This window comes from Dermacentor variabilis, chromosome 11, assembly GCF_050947875.1.
Source record: "Dermacentor variabilis isolate Ectoservices chromosome 11, ASM5094787v1, whole genome shotgun sequence".
Lineage (NCBI taxonomy): Eukaryota > Metazoa > Arthropoda > Arachnida > Ixodida > Ixodidae > Dermacentor > Dermacentor variabilis.
In genome coordinates this window covers 111,151,179-111,167,540 of record NC_134578.1, presented here as the reverse complement: position 1 = coordinate 111,167,540, position 16,362 = coordinate 111,151,179, and the positions used below count along the sequence as shown (strand labels likewise).

The 16,362-nt window shown below is 43.2% G+C and overlaps 1 protein-coding gene across 1 annotated transcript in view; it reads right to left on the bottom strand.

Moving 5' to 3' along the window:
- LOC142564042 (bestrophin-4-like) overlaps nucleotides 1–16,362 on the bottom strand; it is a 98,519-nt gene that overhangs the window by 31,253 nt on the left and 50,904 nt on the right. Inside the window, exons 8-10 of the mRNA XM_075674859.1 lie at nucleotides 13,950–14,102; nucleotides 4,998–5,078; nucleotides 1,155–1,309 (exon numbers count right to left, since the gene is read on the bottom strand). Of these exons, the coding sequence (XP_075530974.1) occupies nucleotides 1,155–1,309; nucleotides 4,998–5,078; nucleotides 13,950–14,102 (389 nt within the window). The remainder of the gene's footprint in view (nucleotides 1–1,154; nucleotides 1,310–4,997; nucleotides 5,079–13,949; nucleotides 14,103–16,362) is intronic.

The following is a 16,362-nucleotide window of genomic DNA, read 5'->3' as shown; positions in this document are numbered from 1 at the left end:
AAGCTGCAGCTTGTGTAGCTTTACGAGGCCCCAGTCCTTTTCGAATGCATTTCGGCAAAATAAAGATACAACGCCCACACACTTTTGCAAGGAAAAGCACAGGCGATATGCAAACGTCCGGCTTAACCTGTCACTGTTACCAGATAATAATAATCATGTATATATTTCGCGTCGTTCTTAATATTTACAAAGATATAAATGTCAATAATGAAAGAAATCAGACATCAATCCGTTCGTAGCAATTGCTACAGAGGAAACCCCTACGGATTCCTCGAAAAAAAGCCTTGCAATTGAAGCAAAATTCGCCCTGGTCCGGGACTCGAACTCGGTACCACCTCCTTTCCGGGGCAGCCGCTATACCATCTGAACTAACCAGGCGGCTAGCAGATGGCAGGGCGAAGTCGAATTTGTCAACAACTTGAAGCAAAGGCAAGAGTTTGACGCAATAGTTCTGCGGAAACCCGCAAGGTGGAGCGAAGTGATGAATAAAGGGAAAGTCAGACACCCACCCGTTCGTAGCAATTGCTACAAAGGAAACCCATACGGGTTCCTCGAAACAAAAGCTTCGCAGTTGAAGAAAAATTCGTCCTGGTCCGGGACTCAAACCCTTAATTAATTACTTCTCTCCACCTTGCGAGTTTCTGCAGAACTATTACGTCAAACTCTTGCATTTGCTTCAAGTTGTTGACAAATTCAACTTCGCCCTGCCATCTGCTAGCCGCCTGGTTAGTTCAGATGGTCGAGCGGCTGCCCCGGAAAGGCGGTGGTGCTGGGTTCGATTCCCGGACCAGGAAGAATTTTGCTTCAATTGCAAGGCTTTTCTTTCAAGGAATCCGCATGGGTTCCCTTTGTAGCAATTGCTACAAACGGGTAGATGTCTCATTTTCCCTTTATTATTTACTTCTCTCCACCTTGCGGGTTTTATCAAAACTATTACGCCAGCTATAAATGTTGTTGATAGCGAAGCTGTTAAGAACTGAAGGCAGCGTATATACATAGAGAGGACATAGACCTTGCAGGAGTTCAGACTAAAGATGCCCAACCCAAGCTTTACCGGGTCTAATTGTTGAGTTTCCCAAAAACAACGATGATTACACACAACGCATCCCCACAGTTACTCTGTCTCATTCGTATACGAACCAGGGCACACTCACATCATGCACGCGGTCGAGCCCTGGTGAGGAAAGCAGTAGAATCGGCTCGATGCCAGCGTGTAAGGAAGTTCTGGCGCGAGCACTTCGTTCCAGTACTGGTCCTTGAGCAGCTCCGGATGGTTCTGGTGCATTTCGTCCACCACGAGATATGATACCTTAATGGGCAAGGGCAATAGTTTACGCACACACCTCGAAGCACTGTTCGCTATAAGTTCGCGAACAACCAAAGTTCGAGCTGCAATGACCTAATCACAAACTATGTGTCACAATGAGCACTATAATATACTTGCCTATCCTGTGGGTTAACCGTACCCTAATCATGCCACTCAAAACGGAAGAGTGCGTCTTCGAGTTCGCAATCGGATAAATTAAGCCTAAATGGCACATACAGTTCGCGGGACGAGCAAGGAGGAGCATGCGAGAGTTTAATTTACGCTTGTGGGATAAAATGCTAAATTGCCACTGTGTGCAATATATCGCCGGGCGCACGCAACGGGCAACAGATATAATATTAAGGAAAGAAGCAACTATTTCATCGAGATTTTGTGATGTCTGCATAAATTGTTTCATAAGTGCTCAAATTCCTTTCAGTGGTTATGCTCCACGCGATGCCTGTAAGACTGCCATAACTTCTGCACCCTGTCCAGCACTCTATATTCAATGGCTCAAAAGCGTGCCTCCTCGGTTAGACCAAGGAGCTCCGCTAGGGTACCGCAGTTCCGGGTCTTTCTTAGGCTGAATAGAACTGGGCTGTTATTCTTGGTCAGATGGACAACTCCAAAAGCAGATCGCATATTTCAAAGGATGCGTCAACGAAGGCTTCGACATTCGGTCTGCTGTTCCGGCGAAGATTCATTCCGCGCTTATAAAGTAATCACCATTCTTCGGTATAGCTAATTAAGGCTAGTGACGCGCGATAAGTAAAGGAATGTTTGTGGCTGTTGGACGGGCCTCTAAAGCCGATAGTCTTCGGAGTAAATCTTAGGAGTTGCGATGCAGTCAACGAGACCAAACTCTCGAACGTGAAGGAGTGGAGCACTGCGAATGGCAAGGCTTGACAAAGTTGACGACGTCATCGAAGAAAAACGATGGTCTTCACCTCGTCGCATTTTTCTGCACCACAACTCAACATCTCCTGCCCTCTGCGGAGCCTAGTCTATAAAAGGTAGGGCGGACCTAAAGTTACGGCACATCACCTTCCTACAACGTTCACAGCAATAGTCATCGATGATCTGTTCCTTGCTAAAAACTTTCAAGAATCCTCGACATATACTAAAGCAATGCGCTTGGGGTGCCCCGAGTGCATTCTCGGTGTATTCCACGGAACAGTACCGCTGACTGCCCCAAGCCGCTCTACATCATTCTGTAAGTAGATGTACTGATGAATTTTTGTGACATGGACTGCCTGTTCCAGCATTGACAGCTTCATGGAGTTACCAACTTTCCACCTGCGGCGTATTTTCATTAGTTTTCGGGGATCCGAAGCATGAGACCTTGCTTCAAACGCAACCTGGGTTATCTACAGATGGAGTGACTTAACAAACAGCTGGCTGCCATACAAGATATACAAGGCGCGAGCGCTTTATCAGTGTTCAGTTCCTGAATGACCTTTTTTTTAATCTTCAACAGGCAATGTCGATAACACCTAAGGCAGAAACCTAACGACTGATCAGGATTATTTAGAATCGCACTGCAAGACTTCGTCCTGGATAGCTCCCAAATGATGGTGAGCTCTATTTACTGGTCTGAAGCTGATCCTGGTACCAACGAATGTATGCTGGAGTCAAGACCCACGTTCTAAAAGTTTTGACATATCTTTTGGATTCAATTTGTGACGCTCTATCAGTCCTGAGAAAGGCATTACAAAGGTCCTGCACGCACCTCGTTGAGACCAGTTTTTGGTCGGCCTCTATTAAACGAGATTCCCTGGTTATGATTTCAATGTCTTAATGTTCGACATTCCTTTCTTTTTTTTTTTTTTGCTCGCTATCTCTTACCCACTGCTATTGCCATTCACATTGCATTGTATATCAGAGGTTTTCTACTAAATTCCAAATGGCTGTCTGCGCTCGTGCCTGTCTCCTTGCTTGAAAAATTCTTTCTTTTTGACTAGTTTGTTCTTTTTGAGCATGTACAAACAAGCTGAACTTTTCATTTCTTTTTATTGAAGTTCAGTTCGTGCCAAATGTCTCTCCATGACGTCTTCAGCTATCGTCATAACTTGCTCCGCCCAAAATCACATTACGCGTGGGAGATATCCTGCCACCCTGCCTGCTGAATTCTGTCTTCCTTCCCGGTGCCCCTTATGTTGCTGTAGTAAACAAGCGGTTGTTAGTTCTGCCCATTACATGACCTCTCAAGATGTACTCTTTGCTCTTAAAGGAGTACTGACATTACGTCCATTTGTCAGGCTTTTTCGCGTTAAGTGAAGGTCCGGGGCTTCCAAATCCGCGAAAAAATTAGTGGCAAGCATTGCAGCATTTTAAACAATCCACTTCAAATAAAATATCATTAAACGGAACTTCGCGGAAGCCGGCATCAGGTATACGATCCCATCAATAGGAGTTCTGTTAAGTGGGAGGAATGTGCAGAGTTGCAGCACCATACATATGCCGTACACCTTTTTCGCACTGTTAGCTAAGCATAAACAAGTGAATGTAGTAATTAGTCTATCCCATGTCTTGGCTGCCACCACCGAATACTCGTTTGACTAGGCGTCGCACCAGCGACGCATCAAAACAAGAACAGCTCTTACTGCTCCACGAGGGCGCCAAATGACACGTGGTCGTCCAGGAAGAGGCTAATTTATTGACGGACGCGTGTGCTGTAAGGCGTTCGACATTTTGGTTGCCTTTATTTAGGTCGTCTATGGGGCGAGTGGCGGTCCGCTGAGGCTGTCCACGACTATGCATGCTATGCAATACAAGTACACCAAATTCTTGCCTTCCTTAGTTTTTGTTACTGATCTTCAAGGATAGCTTTCTGTAGAGAATGCACGTGTTGTAAAAATATATATCAGACCCGGCTTTTTTTCTGAAAAAATATATTTCATGGTTTGCTCCTGTGTATCTGCTTACAGAAAGTTGTAGTAATTTTAGTTTCGAATAAAGAAAGTTTCTGTGTTACCGAAATACAAACTCAACCAATTTAGAGGCTGTTGCTCAGTTTATGTGGCGATTCCGTTTGATCGATTACCGTTTACCGAGGTTCTAATGTGATAGAGTTTTTATCAAGGAGTGTCGGTTTCCGACACGCGCATGGGTGTTGACGTAATGACGCAGGTGTTCACGTGGGAGGGAGCAAGATATCGCGACGCTTCTGCGCTCGCTCCGATTCGCACGGGCGTCTGCTAAGCTGTTGCGCATTGTGTGGCTCGATGTAGCAGCATAACACACCTCCGAGCGCGAGCCGGAGCAAGTGTCAAACGCCGCGATGTGCAGCTCCCACGTGACCTTCTTATGTGTCGTGACGTCATGACATACACACTCCCGAGAAAAACCGACACTGGCTCGTAAAAAGCTATTATACTAAATAATTTAATGCTACTATGTTTCAAAAGTCTCACGGTTCAGGAACTTCTCTTAATGAAACAATAAGGGAAGTCAGACACGTCGGTTCAGTACTGCTTTAATCTCAAGTAGAACATCGCTCGCTTGCTTTTTAAGTTTCACTTTGCTGCCATCATATTACTTGGCAGTGAGCCCATCATTTTCTATCATTTTCTTTTTCATTTTCCTCTGGTTTATATCTTACTTTCATGTTAGTGTTGCAGGTTTACGGCTTCGACTTTGCAACACCCAAAATTGAGTACAGTGTCTCGAGGCCACGTTACAGCTAGCTCACCTGAATGTTTCGGTCGATGACATAGTTCATCTCGAAGTCGTCGTCATCTTCACCGAAGGGATTCACCAGTGTCTCGGCAACCTGCGCAGTAGATGTATTCAGCTTCTTCGGTCTTCGCTTCAAATTCGGACCGTATCCGAATTACCGTACCCGAGGAGGCAATTATTTAGTAGCACAGTATCGTTGCCTGAAGGGCTACGAAAGTAAACATGGCTGCAACATTGTGTTACTTACAAAAGAAGTATTGTTCTTCATCCTTGGAGACAAAATAACCCACCCAAGGGCAGGCTATCCCAAAAATATCAGAAATAAACTCAGGGGAATAAAAAAATATAAAAGGTCAGGAATAAGAAGGACCGATAGAAAAAGCATACCGTAAACGCGTTCATTTTGCCGTCTTCAATACATAACCCACAGTTCGGACATGTATGATTCCACAGATAGGTTTGTAAAAGCCTATTCAAAGTGAAATTCTAGAGGCATACAATACGCAATCTCCAAAGAAATTCTGCATAATGTCACTAACTACAAGGGAATAACAAAATATAGTGCTCTTCTAAATGTAATTGTTTCCTACTGCGCACAGTATTCACATATCTTTTCTTCCCTCGGCGCCGCTCGTGATTGTATCTGACCGCGGCAATGCCCTTTTCAATGCAAGAGCCTTTCTTTGCTTAGCCCTGCCCACTATGGCCAGGCAATACACCGGGCGTTTTAGACAACACTTTCATAATTAAATTTTTTTTTAATTGGCTGTGCCAGATAGCGCACAGGAAGGCTATTTTCCTTTGTAAATGCATGAGGAAGTACTTGGACGAAATCAACAGGGAATGTTCTCTTAGGCATTAAATCAGCTCGGCAGCTCAGCACTTGATCGCGGATCACGAGGTCAGCCAGGTCTCTTAAAATTTCAATCTGCACGTGGTGTCATAGGCTTTTTCTAACTCAAAGAAAACTGGAAGGCAAGTGTTGCTTGAGTAAAAATGCATATCGAACTTCATGTTCTAGTGGGACAAGATGGTAAATGGTTGAACAAACTTTTTTTTGTAACCACACTGGATATAGTCTATCAGGTTTTTTTTTATTCTAAAATAAATGAGAGTCTGATATTAATGATACTTTCATATGATTTTGCCAAGCACCTTGTCAGGGCTGTAGCTGCTTGAGAATGTTGGGCAATTGCCAGCTTTTAGAAATGGGACTACTATTGCCTTTTTCAACTCTTCCGGAATTATACCAGATTCCGTAGAAGGATCGGCATTTGGGGAAGTTGTTACTGGTTGAACGTCTTGAAGGGGACAAAGACAGAAGGCAGGAACACACAACTAGCTTTATTCGAAGGCATACACAAACTTATGAACTACAACCCATAGCCACGTGCTGTCCCATCGATGGCGTCATTATCAGTGCGCAGGCAAAAACTAAAAATCCTGTAATCTAATGCTACACTATGAGGCGGTTTAAAAATTCTAATTCAGTGTCACACAAATTTAATGATGTGATGCCTACACAACGCGACCCTTTTATCCTTATATAGTAGGACTTAATAATCTCCCTCGTAACCTAACAAGGTTACGAGGGAGATTAATCTCCCGTCTTACCGAGAGAATAATATCTCGTCTTACCTAACAATATGATCAAAATTTGCGATAAGGTTAATAGGAAGTTGGCTCAGGTTGTCTCCACTCATCCTGGGAAAGGCTGGACTGTTAAGCACACGTCCCCGCCTGTGCACTGTAGAGTGAGAGTTGTTTACAAGCTTCCATTTTCCTGCGGTCACGTCGATATCGGCCAAGCAGGTCGATGCCTGAACATTAGATTGTCTGAGCATAGGCGCTCGCTAATGGGTAATGCCTACTCACATGTCGCGCGGCCTTGCTCTGAGCATGGTTGCACTCCAATCTATGAAGACACCACAGTACTTTCCGCGCATAGAAATCAAAGTACGATGGAGATTATTGAAGCCTACTATATCAGTTACTGCTTCAATTAACGATGCAGCCATCACTGCTGACAGGAGCAGGTAGGATCGCCGCACACGTCTTTGAAGCACTGAGTTTAGCCACAAGAAGCTTACGCATGTAAGCAGTTAAGTAGACATTAAATTTTATAAAATTGATTCGACGCGTCCGAACGCAGATACATGAGCGAGAGGAGCATATACTATGGTGGCGTATGCGGCCTAAAGCCACGTCAATCCTACGCCAGGGCAAGTGCGCGTCCAATCAAAAGATAACCACCTCTCTGCAATAGAACAGTGGCGTCGTCTGTCATGTCGTGTTTTGCCGCGTTTCGCCGTAGCTCTAACAGATGGCACCACTGTTCCGTAGCAGTGACAACACAAACTGTCCGCGTGTCGCCATAGGCTAGGCCTTCATTGCTTGATATAGAGAACCAATCTAACAAAGGCCACGAAGAGAACGCCCGAACTTTGCTTCCGAAGCGAGATAAAGCGTAGGGAAAGTCTACAACACCGTACACTTCACTGAAAGGGTCGAACGGGTCAGAAGCAGCTAATCGTTCGGCCTGACACGGGCCATGTGCCTCCATGTCAGACGATCGCGAAACATATGGTGCATTTGGAAGTCTGCGGCAAGCCTCCAGAAAACCCGCTTTTGGGGTAAAAAATTGAGAATCCATGGCTGCACAGTTAGTTTCGTTAATGCTAATTGTGACGGACAAAAAGTGCGATGCACGGCAGGTCGGTGCTACTTGTGGGCCAAGCTGTTTGTGCACTTTACTTTTGCTTTTATTTTGTTTTCTTATCGCTGTTTTCTTTTCACGCTGGCTGAACTTGCGTTCCAGTGCAGCAGATCTGTCACGACGCGTTTTGGGCATGTGAGCGTTTATGAAGCAATCGCATTTTAGAACGCAGCTTTTAGGCGCCCGTTACTGCGTCGAGTGTCGGCGTAACGGAGCGAACGTGGAGCGCAGCGGTGAATGAAAGAAGGCGATAGCGAAGAGAGCGCGAGGAGGAAAGCGAAGGAGTAGATCCTACAGTGAAATCGTGAGGCGGAAAGCGGAGGAAGCCACCTTGAAGCACAGATGGCGCTCACGTGCGCGCATCTGCTCATAGCATCCATCCATCCGTCGTAGCGGCCGCTCGGAGGAAAGAAAAGAAAGAATCAAATAGCTCGCGTTTGCGAAAGCGTTTTCCGGCAAACATTACAGCTGCATAATCTGCAGTTGAGGGGAAGCGACAACTGTGTCGCCGGTCTGTATATAGCGCTGTGCGTCCTGGCTCTGCCATTAGATGCCGTGATCTATGGGATGCCTCAGTATATCACGAAAGCACGTACAGAGCTGCGCCCAAATTTCGCATTAGGGAGTATCGCAGTCGTCGGTAATTCTTTTTCTAATTATGTCGGAGTCATTCACATCTGCTTACACACGTTTGTAAATCTGAAATTTTGTTGCCTCAAAGTGGTTACAAAATTTGATACATATGAAATACAAGAGAATGTCCCGTAGTCAATGACTGTATTGGGACCTCCGGTCAAGGTTAGGTGGTGAAAGAAATTGCAAAATAAAGCAACATAATACAAGACTAGTATTAACGCTTACTTGCTCTTGCCCCTCCTCTATTTAAAACCTTCGGGCGATTGAGAGTACAAAAATAAATAAATAAATATCATGACATTAGCATTCAAGTCAAAAAGTAAAACATATATAGGAGAACAAGTTGAACGGAAATACACAAAAAATGAAAAAAAAACATGTAAGAAAATAGAAGTGTGTGAGTATGTACAGATGTACATTAGGCATGAACGACACGCGAATGACTAGGATAACGAAAAAAGCACATCAATTGCAAAAAAATTGAAATAATATGAGCAATATACGTGAAAATAACGTCGGGTGCAAAATTTTTTTCAAATCTCTCACAAACGATGTGATTCACAGTGAGCCAGAACAGTAAGATAGACGCACAGCAATCGTGGCAAATTAATCAAAAACATATTAAGATCATTTTTAAATTTGTATGTAGTGTTAGATTCTTTTATACCTAACGGCAAGGAGTTCCACAATGAAATGAAGGAAAAGTTCAACTGAGATTTGCCCTAATTAGTGCGCAGTTTAAGCAAGATAAAATTTTTTTAATGGTATATGATTCGGAAATTATGTCATCTGGGAGCTCATTGCTTAGAAGCTTTTAAAACCCATGTCCAAATTATAGTTAATTATCTCAGATACCGCGAGCATGTTATTACGTCTGAGCAATTCTCTTGCATTAGCATTGCAAGGGCTATAGGTTTGTACCCTGGTGGCTTAATTTTTAATGGCTTGCGACGAGCTCTTATGAGTTCTATATGTGTTTGCCCAAGACACCACAGCATAGTTGATATGGGAATAAATAAATGCGTAATGGAGGGACAATAGTGTGTTATAGTCGCCATGGGAACGTGTACCGATGAGGACTCACATGCCGTAAGCCATTTTCTATTTTACGAATGCATAATGATGCTGTAATTTATTATTGTGGTCTATTTTCACACCCCAGCAGGTGGCATAATCACTCGCGGTAATTTGATGTTGTCCGAATGATACAGAACGTATATTGTTTATTAGACGTTGGTCGTAGCTGAAAACAACGAATTTTGATTTTAGAGGGTCTACTTGCAGTTTCTTTTTATTGCACGATTCATAAACATTTGCAAATGCCAGAGTTTAGTTTAATTAGCCGTGCTGAAATGCAATTGGCGGAATTTAGTATCATTGAGTCATTGCCATATAGCATACATGGAAGTTCAATGAAGTTCAATCGCTGCACTCGCAGCCTTCTTATGGCACAAGTGACTACGTCGCTAATCTGGGCTGCCAATTAAAAGCGCTTGCTGAAAAATGAGACGAGGCGGAAAACCGACAAAGGCGTTCTAACCTGCTGTTCTTTGGAATTGCCGATGCTAACAACGAAAGCTGGGCACAATCGGAAATGCACGTAAACTCATTCTTATCCGAGAAGCTTAAAATTTCCATTGCAGCGGCTGATTTAGAGCGTGCACACAGATTAGGTCGCTTCCAGAAAAACAAAAATCGTCCCATCATCGTCAAATTCGCACGTTTTAAAGATAAAACCGCCATCCTTCAAGCAGCTTCCAAACTTAAAGGCTCCTCTTTTGCGGTTCGAGAGGATTTCTCTATGCGCGTGCGCACCGCACGGCAAAAGTTATATTCGTTTGGTATACAAACGGGTACCCAATTTAAAATCCGTTTTGACAGGCTCATCATACAAAACAAGCAGTTTGTCTATGACGCCGAGTCTGATTCAGTCATAGAACTAACAAAGTAGCTATCAACTCGGATTGAAAATCTTCCATTTTCCCACTCTACCCTACCCAGTTATGCACCGACAAGGAGCCTTACGTTTCACACGGTGAAAGTTATGTTAACCAATGCTCGAAGCTTCATGCCGAAAAAAGAAACACTGGAAACGATCATCACGGATGATGACACTGACATTGTTGTTATCACAGAGTCATGGCTAAACTCTGATATCGAGGACCACGAACTTCTGAACAACCCATCATATACCGTTTATAGGCAAGATAGGACCGGTCTTCGGGGGGGGGGGGAGGGGGGGGGTCTTGGTATTTGTCAAACAATGGCTAGTCTCTTCTCGCTTATCTACTGAAAGTCACCACGAGATCCTTTGTCTCAAGATAGTACTGCCGACAAGCACTACCATACTGATTTCTTGTTACCGTCCCCCTGATTGTGACATTACATTTACAAACGAACTTAATTCCATCATATCCAATATATTCTCCCGTTTTCCTCGCGCTAATCTCGTGCTTTGCGGCGACTTCAACTTTCCGGACATTGACTGGGAAAGCTGCAAGGCTTCAACCCGCGCGTCTAAAGATTTCCTAGAAGCAGTTCTTACGTACACTTTTAGCCAAGTAGTTACCAGACCTACTCGCAGTAATAACATTCTTGATTTAGTACTTACTACCAATAATGAACTAATAAATTCATTACAGTATGGTAAAGGTGTTAGCGATCACAACATTTTGTTTTTTAACATAGCTATTGAACTTCCTACCCGCCAGCCGTCTACTAAATACATCCGAGATTACAATAAAGCAAACTTTGCAGAAATTTGCAATGAGCTAGAATCATTTTTGTAGACTTCCATCAATCAGCCCCGTCCAGAACAGTTGAGCAAAACTGGTTACTCTATAAGCATAAACTTTTGTCTCTTCTTGATGCCCATATTCCTCTTGTACGTATTCGCGGGGAAGCCGGCAGACCCTGGTATTCGAACCACCTTAAAAAACTATCTATGAAAAAAAAAGCGCATTTTCCGCGAACTCAAACGACGCAACAATCCGCAAAAATGGGAAAGATACTTGACGGTATTGCGGGAATACACAAGTTTGCTGAGACAATCTAAACGCAAATATTTCCACCAAAATCTGTTGAGCATTCTGCGTGTCAACCCTCGCAAATTCTGGAACTCATTATCACTTAAACGTATTTCATGTCATAGTATCGCATTAATCAACTCGTACGGGTCTCCTGTTTCAGTGAATCAGCGTCCCGATGTCATGAACTCTTATTTTTGCTCGGTTTTCACTAACGAACCTCCCACTGATATTCCTACGTTGCCATCTACTCACTTTTCGGAAATGCCGGCTGTTAATATAAATACTCAAGGAATCTCCAATTTAATCGATAACGTTAAACTTTCCAGTGCGCCAGGCCCAGATGGCATAACGGCCAAAGCTTTAAAGGGAACCAAATATGAATCTAGCCGCTTCTTGAAATTGATTTTCACTTAATCTATTGCCTCTTTAACTATTCTGAATGATTGGAAAATTAGCAGTATTGTACCTGTGTACAAATCTGGTAGTCGTTCTAGTCCAAGTAACTACCGCCCTATTTCCCTAACTTGCATACCTTGTAAAATTCTAGAGCATATATTGTACTCCAGCATTGCATCTCATTTAGACAAGCACTCTTTTTTCTTTCCTAATCAACATGGATTTAGACGAGGCCACTCATGTGAAACGCAGCTGTTCGAATTCACCACAGACCTTCACCTCCACCTTGACTCACGTTTCCAAACCGACGTTATCTATCTCAACTTTTGCAAAGGCGTTTGATCGTGTCGCCCATCTACGTCTTAACGCGAAACTTGCTTGTCTTAATCTCGACCCACTTGTATTGTCCTGGGTTCGATGTTTTCTCACAAACCGCTCACAACACACTGTCATCGATAACCTCAAGTCGACAAGTAGGCCAGTCTTGTCAGGTGTACCACAAGGCTCTGTGCTCGGACCTCTTTTGTTTCTAATTTTTATAAATGACCTCCCTAATAGCATTCTTTTATCAATTCGGTTATTCGCTGATGACTGCGTCTTGTATCAGCGCATATCCTCCCGTAATGACCAACTAATACTCCAGGAAGACCTAAACAAAATTGCAAATTGGTGCTCTATTTGGCTCATGTCCCTCAACGTTTCCAAGTGCAAGTACATGTGTGTAACTCGCAAGCGGGACATCATTAACCACCAGTACTTTCTTAATTCCACACCCTTGACTAAAGTTGACTCTTACCGTTATCTGGGCGTTACTATCACTAATCAGCTTAGGTAATCTGCACACATAACACAACTTATAAATGACTGTTCTAAATCACTTGGCCTACTCAAAAGATCGATCTTTCTGTCTCCTGTTCCCGTACGCAAGCTCGCCTATGAAACATTCATTCGGACTAAACTTGAATATGCCTCTGCCATTTGGAACCCTCACCAGTCCTATCTCACTAACTCGCTCGAAGCAATGCAGAATCGCGCAGCACGTTTTATCGCTTCAAACTATGACTGGCATACAAGTATAAGCGGCATTGAATCATCCCTCAGCATACCTAGTCTAGCACTTCGTACGAAGATTTCACAACTTTCCCTCTTCCACAAACTCTATTACAATTTCCCACACCTCAGGAACACTCTCTTACTTCCGCCCAACCGCTCTTCTAAGCGTCTCTTTAACAACCTGAGTCTACAACGTCTCCATGGTTCCTCAAATGCCTTCAACAACTCTTTCTTACCCAGTGCTATTGAATTGTGGAACGCGCTACCCAACAGCATAGTAAATGAAAGTAATCCAGATAAATTTAGACACCTCTTGTCATGTTTTCTAACCCCTTAACCTACCAGTACTATGCTGTTACTCTAACGTCTAGGTTCTTTTTTTTTCACTTTTCTGTTATATTGCCGGTTGTGTTGCCATTTCTACTTCCGGTTCGTACCTTACTTTTTTTTTTCTTGCCCGTCGTCTACTAGTATGCATACTAAGTTTTGTTTGACGTTGTACTAATGAGTTAACCATTGTATAATGATGACCATAGTGTTTCTTGATGCTTTTGCCCCCCCTTACGTAATACCCTGAAAAGGGTCCTTAAGGGTCAATAAATGAAGATGATGATGATGATGATGATGATGATGATGATGATGATGATGATTGGGAGTACTCAAGATAGTTAGGCGTACAACTTATATAATGTAGAGAAGACGGGGAAGTATGTACTCTTTTGGTACATTTAAATTAGCAGAAACACTGACATTTTGAATTCGGTGATGTAAGTAACTCTTTAAACGTAGCAGAGGAGGACCACCATAAATTCCGATTAATTCAAGCTTTTTAAAGAGTACGAAAAGATTAATTCTATAAAATGCTGTAGTAAGATCGAAAAATACTGAGCGGGCTCATAAATGATTTTTCTCAAGATATTAGTTAAAGAAATAACAGTTAGATCAGTTGAAAATAAAGAATAACCCCACAGACAAATTTCTTCAAAAGAAACAGAGCAGGAAGACGACAAGAAAGCGCACATTGTAAGTGACACGCGTGAATTGGGTTTGCTACTTCCGCTGCATCAACCAATGAGACTGGGCTTCTGATGTTTGACTTGGCAACATGACGAATTGGTCGCCAGACCACCCTTACCTTGAGCCAGCCCATGTAGAAGGAGAAGCGCAGGAAGTTGAATATCGGAACATAGAGGTCGATCTCATGACCCTTGTAGCCGGCCTCCGGGTTCAGGCACTGGCTGCCGAACAACGTCGCCAGGAAGAACGTGTACACGGCTAGAGTCGTTACCTGCGCACGTAATGTGTCACGCCTTACTGCAGCAAACCAGCAGTGTGCCCGAGCACACATGAGGGGGTTAATTAATATTTGCATGGCGTACGAACATTGCAGACGATCAGCAGAGCGGCACCGTCGCCTTCCATCTACTTGTCTCGTACGCATTTTCATTCTCCCCCTTTCAGGCGACATATCCTCCTCGCTCTTCGACAAAATGCACCTCTCGCACCAGCACGGTAGTGTCTTTGACTGCAGCGTAAACAATATTGTACGCCATACAAAGCGTCCACAAAACATTGAGTGCGTCAACATTCATGGGGTAAAGCTTGTTAAAGGCGCGTGTAATGATTATGGTGGATTAAGAATCCGGGGCTTTTAGTTGCAGTTATTTCTAACATACTGCGCTCTGCTAAATGTAGAGATGTAGGACTCAACTCCTACATAATAAAAGTTATTTCTCTCTCTCCCTATTGATACTCATGAACTGCCGAGCTTGTAAAGTCTTTTACGTTCTCAATTTTTCATAGTTTATTTCCAAGAACTCTAACCCCTATGTGGCGTTTATTAGAACCAAAAAAAGCGCATGGAAGCCGATAAAAAATGTCCATGTCTCCTTTCTATCGCCTGAGGAAAGGTTTAAGAAAGAAAACATCAAAAAACTGTGCAACGGCCAGCGCGAATTATGATCGCCGGCACTTTATCTTCTTTTGCTTCTTATACTGCCATAGAAATGCTTTCAAAATATCACCCAATCTAGCCTTCCACAAAGGAAGGAACAAACAAGCAATTTCTTCGGAACCGAGAGGTTGCTTCATTTGCTAGACGGTCACAATAACAAAAAGCACCGAAAGATGTTGCTTCTAATGTGTCGTGTCATGAGTCAGTCATTCAGCAAGCTTCTTGGCTCCAACATTGCACAGTGAGCCGCTCGGATGGTGCCATTCAGTACTGTGCCTCGAAAACCATGAAAAACACACTTTAAATATCTAAAGCATCAAATAGAACTGCACGAAACTGAAGGACAAGCTAATTTTGCATGCTCCACTGACATTAAAAAGCGGAGGCTTTATATGGACGGAATAATGACCACACTTATAATTACATTTTGTAGGCTGGAAGTCTGTGATGGGCCGCACTTTGCAGCGATGCTATTCCTTTTCACGCTTGTCGAGCTTTTTCAGCGGTGAGAACGGCGCTTCTCCCCCGTCATCAAAGTGGAATAAGCCGGCTTGGCCAGTGGATAAAAGTGGCACAAAATGGAACGGAAGGCACCTTTCTGTTTAATGTCGTACACTCCTAGTTTATGATTATTATTGCAGTAATGAGCTCTTCTTTATATCGCTTGTGTACATAAAACGTATATCATGCCACTTTGTTAAAAAAAAACTTTAAACATTGTTTTCTCTGACCGTCCACTGTTTTCGTTACGATGTACACCAGATCCATGTATAGTTTGTCTTTAAAAGGATGAGTATACCACATGCAACATTTCGCCGCCCATCGCACTTAAAAAATCCGTCGAAATTTCGACATCGAATTCAAGTTACCTTAAGTGAGGAAACAAGACGACTGGCGATCTCGACAAGGTGTCTGCGATTTCCCGTGCACCCGCACAGAATAATTTGAAGCACGGAAAGACAAGGTTGTGTTGTTATGTTCAGCCGTGAAAATTATTTACCATTATGAAACAACTCACCCAAGTTTTCGCACTGATGAATCTCAACGAGATGAATGATGATTGAAATAATTTGCATCCGCGGCCAGTGTAATTTTCATTATTTGGGGGAAGTGAAACATTTCTTTGTGTTTCAAGCGTCAACGCCACTGAAGGATTCAATTTTAGGGCATGTGTAAGAATTAACGCCAAATAACATAAAATCATCTGCCTGTGGGTCAATCCTCTTTTAAACCGCACGGCAGCTAATTGCTTATGTGGCATTCCGCTGTTTTGCAAGAACGTTCTTGTACTTATTGAGATCCAGGTGCACCTAAAACAACCACAGGGGGTGAAAATTAATTCCGAGCCACCCTCTACAGCATCCGCCATAATCAGATTGCGGTTTTGGCGCGTAAACCACCAGAATGCAAATATTTTTTAAGTACCGTCGTTTTTATTGTTTACGCGTAATGCTCGTCTGAAAGTCTGGCCTACTAGGATTAAAACTGACTGTCTTCAAAAAAATTTGCATATTTCTTTATCTAGTGCAGACTGGCATGAAAACGCTAAGGCCTATTATAGGATACACGCTCCCTGAATAGTGCATGAGAGAGA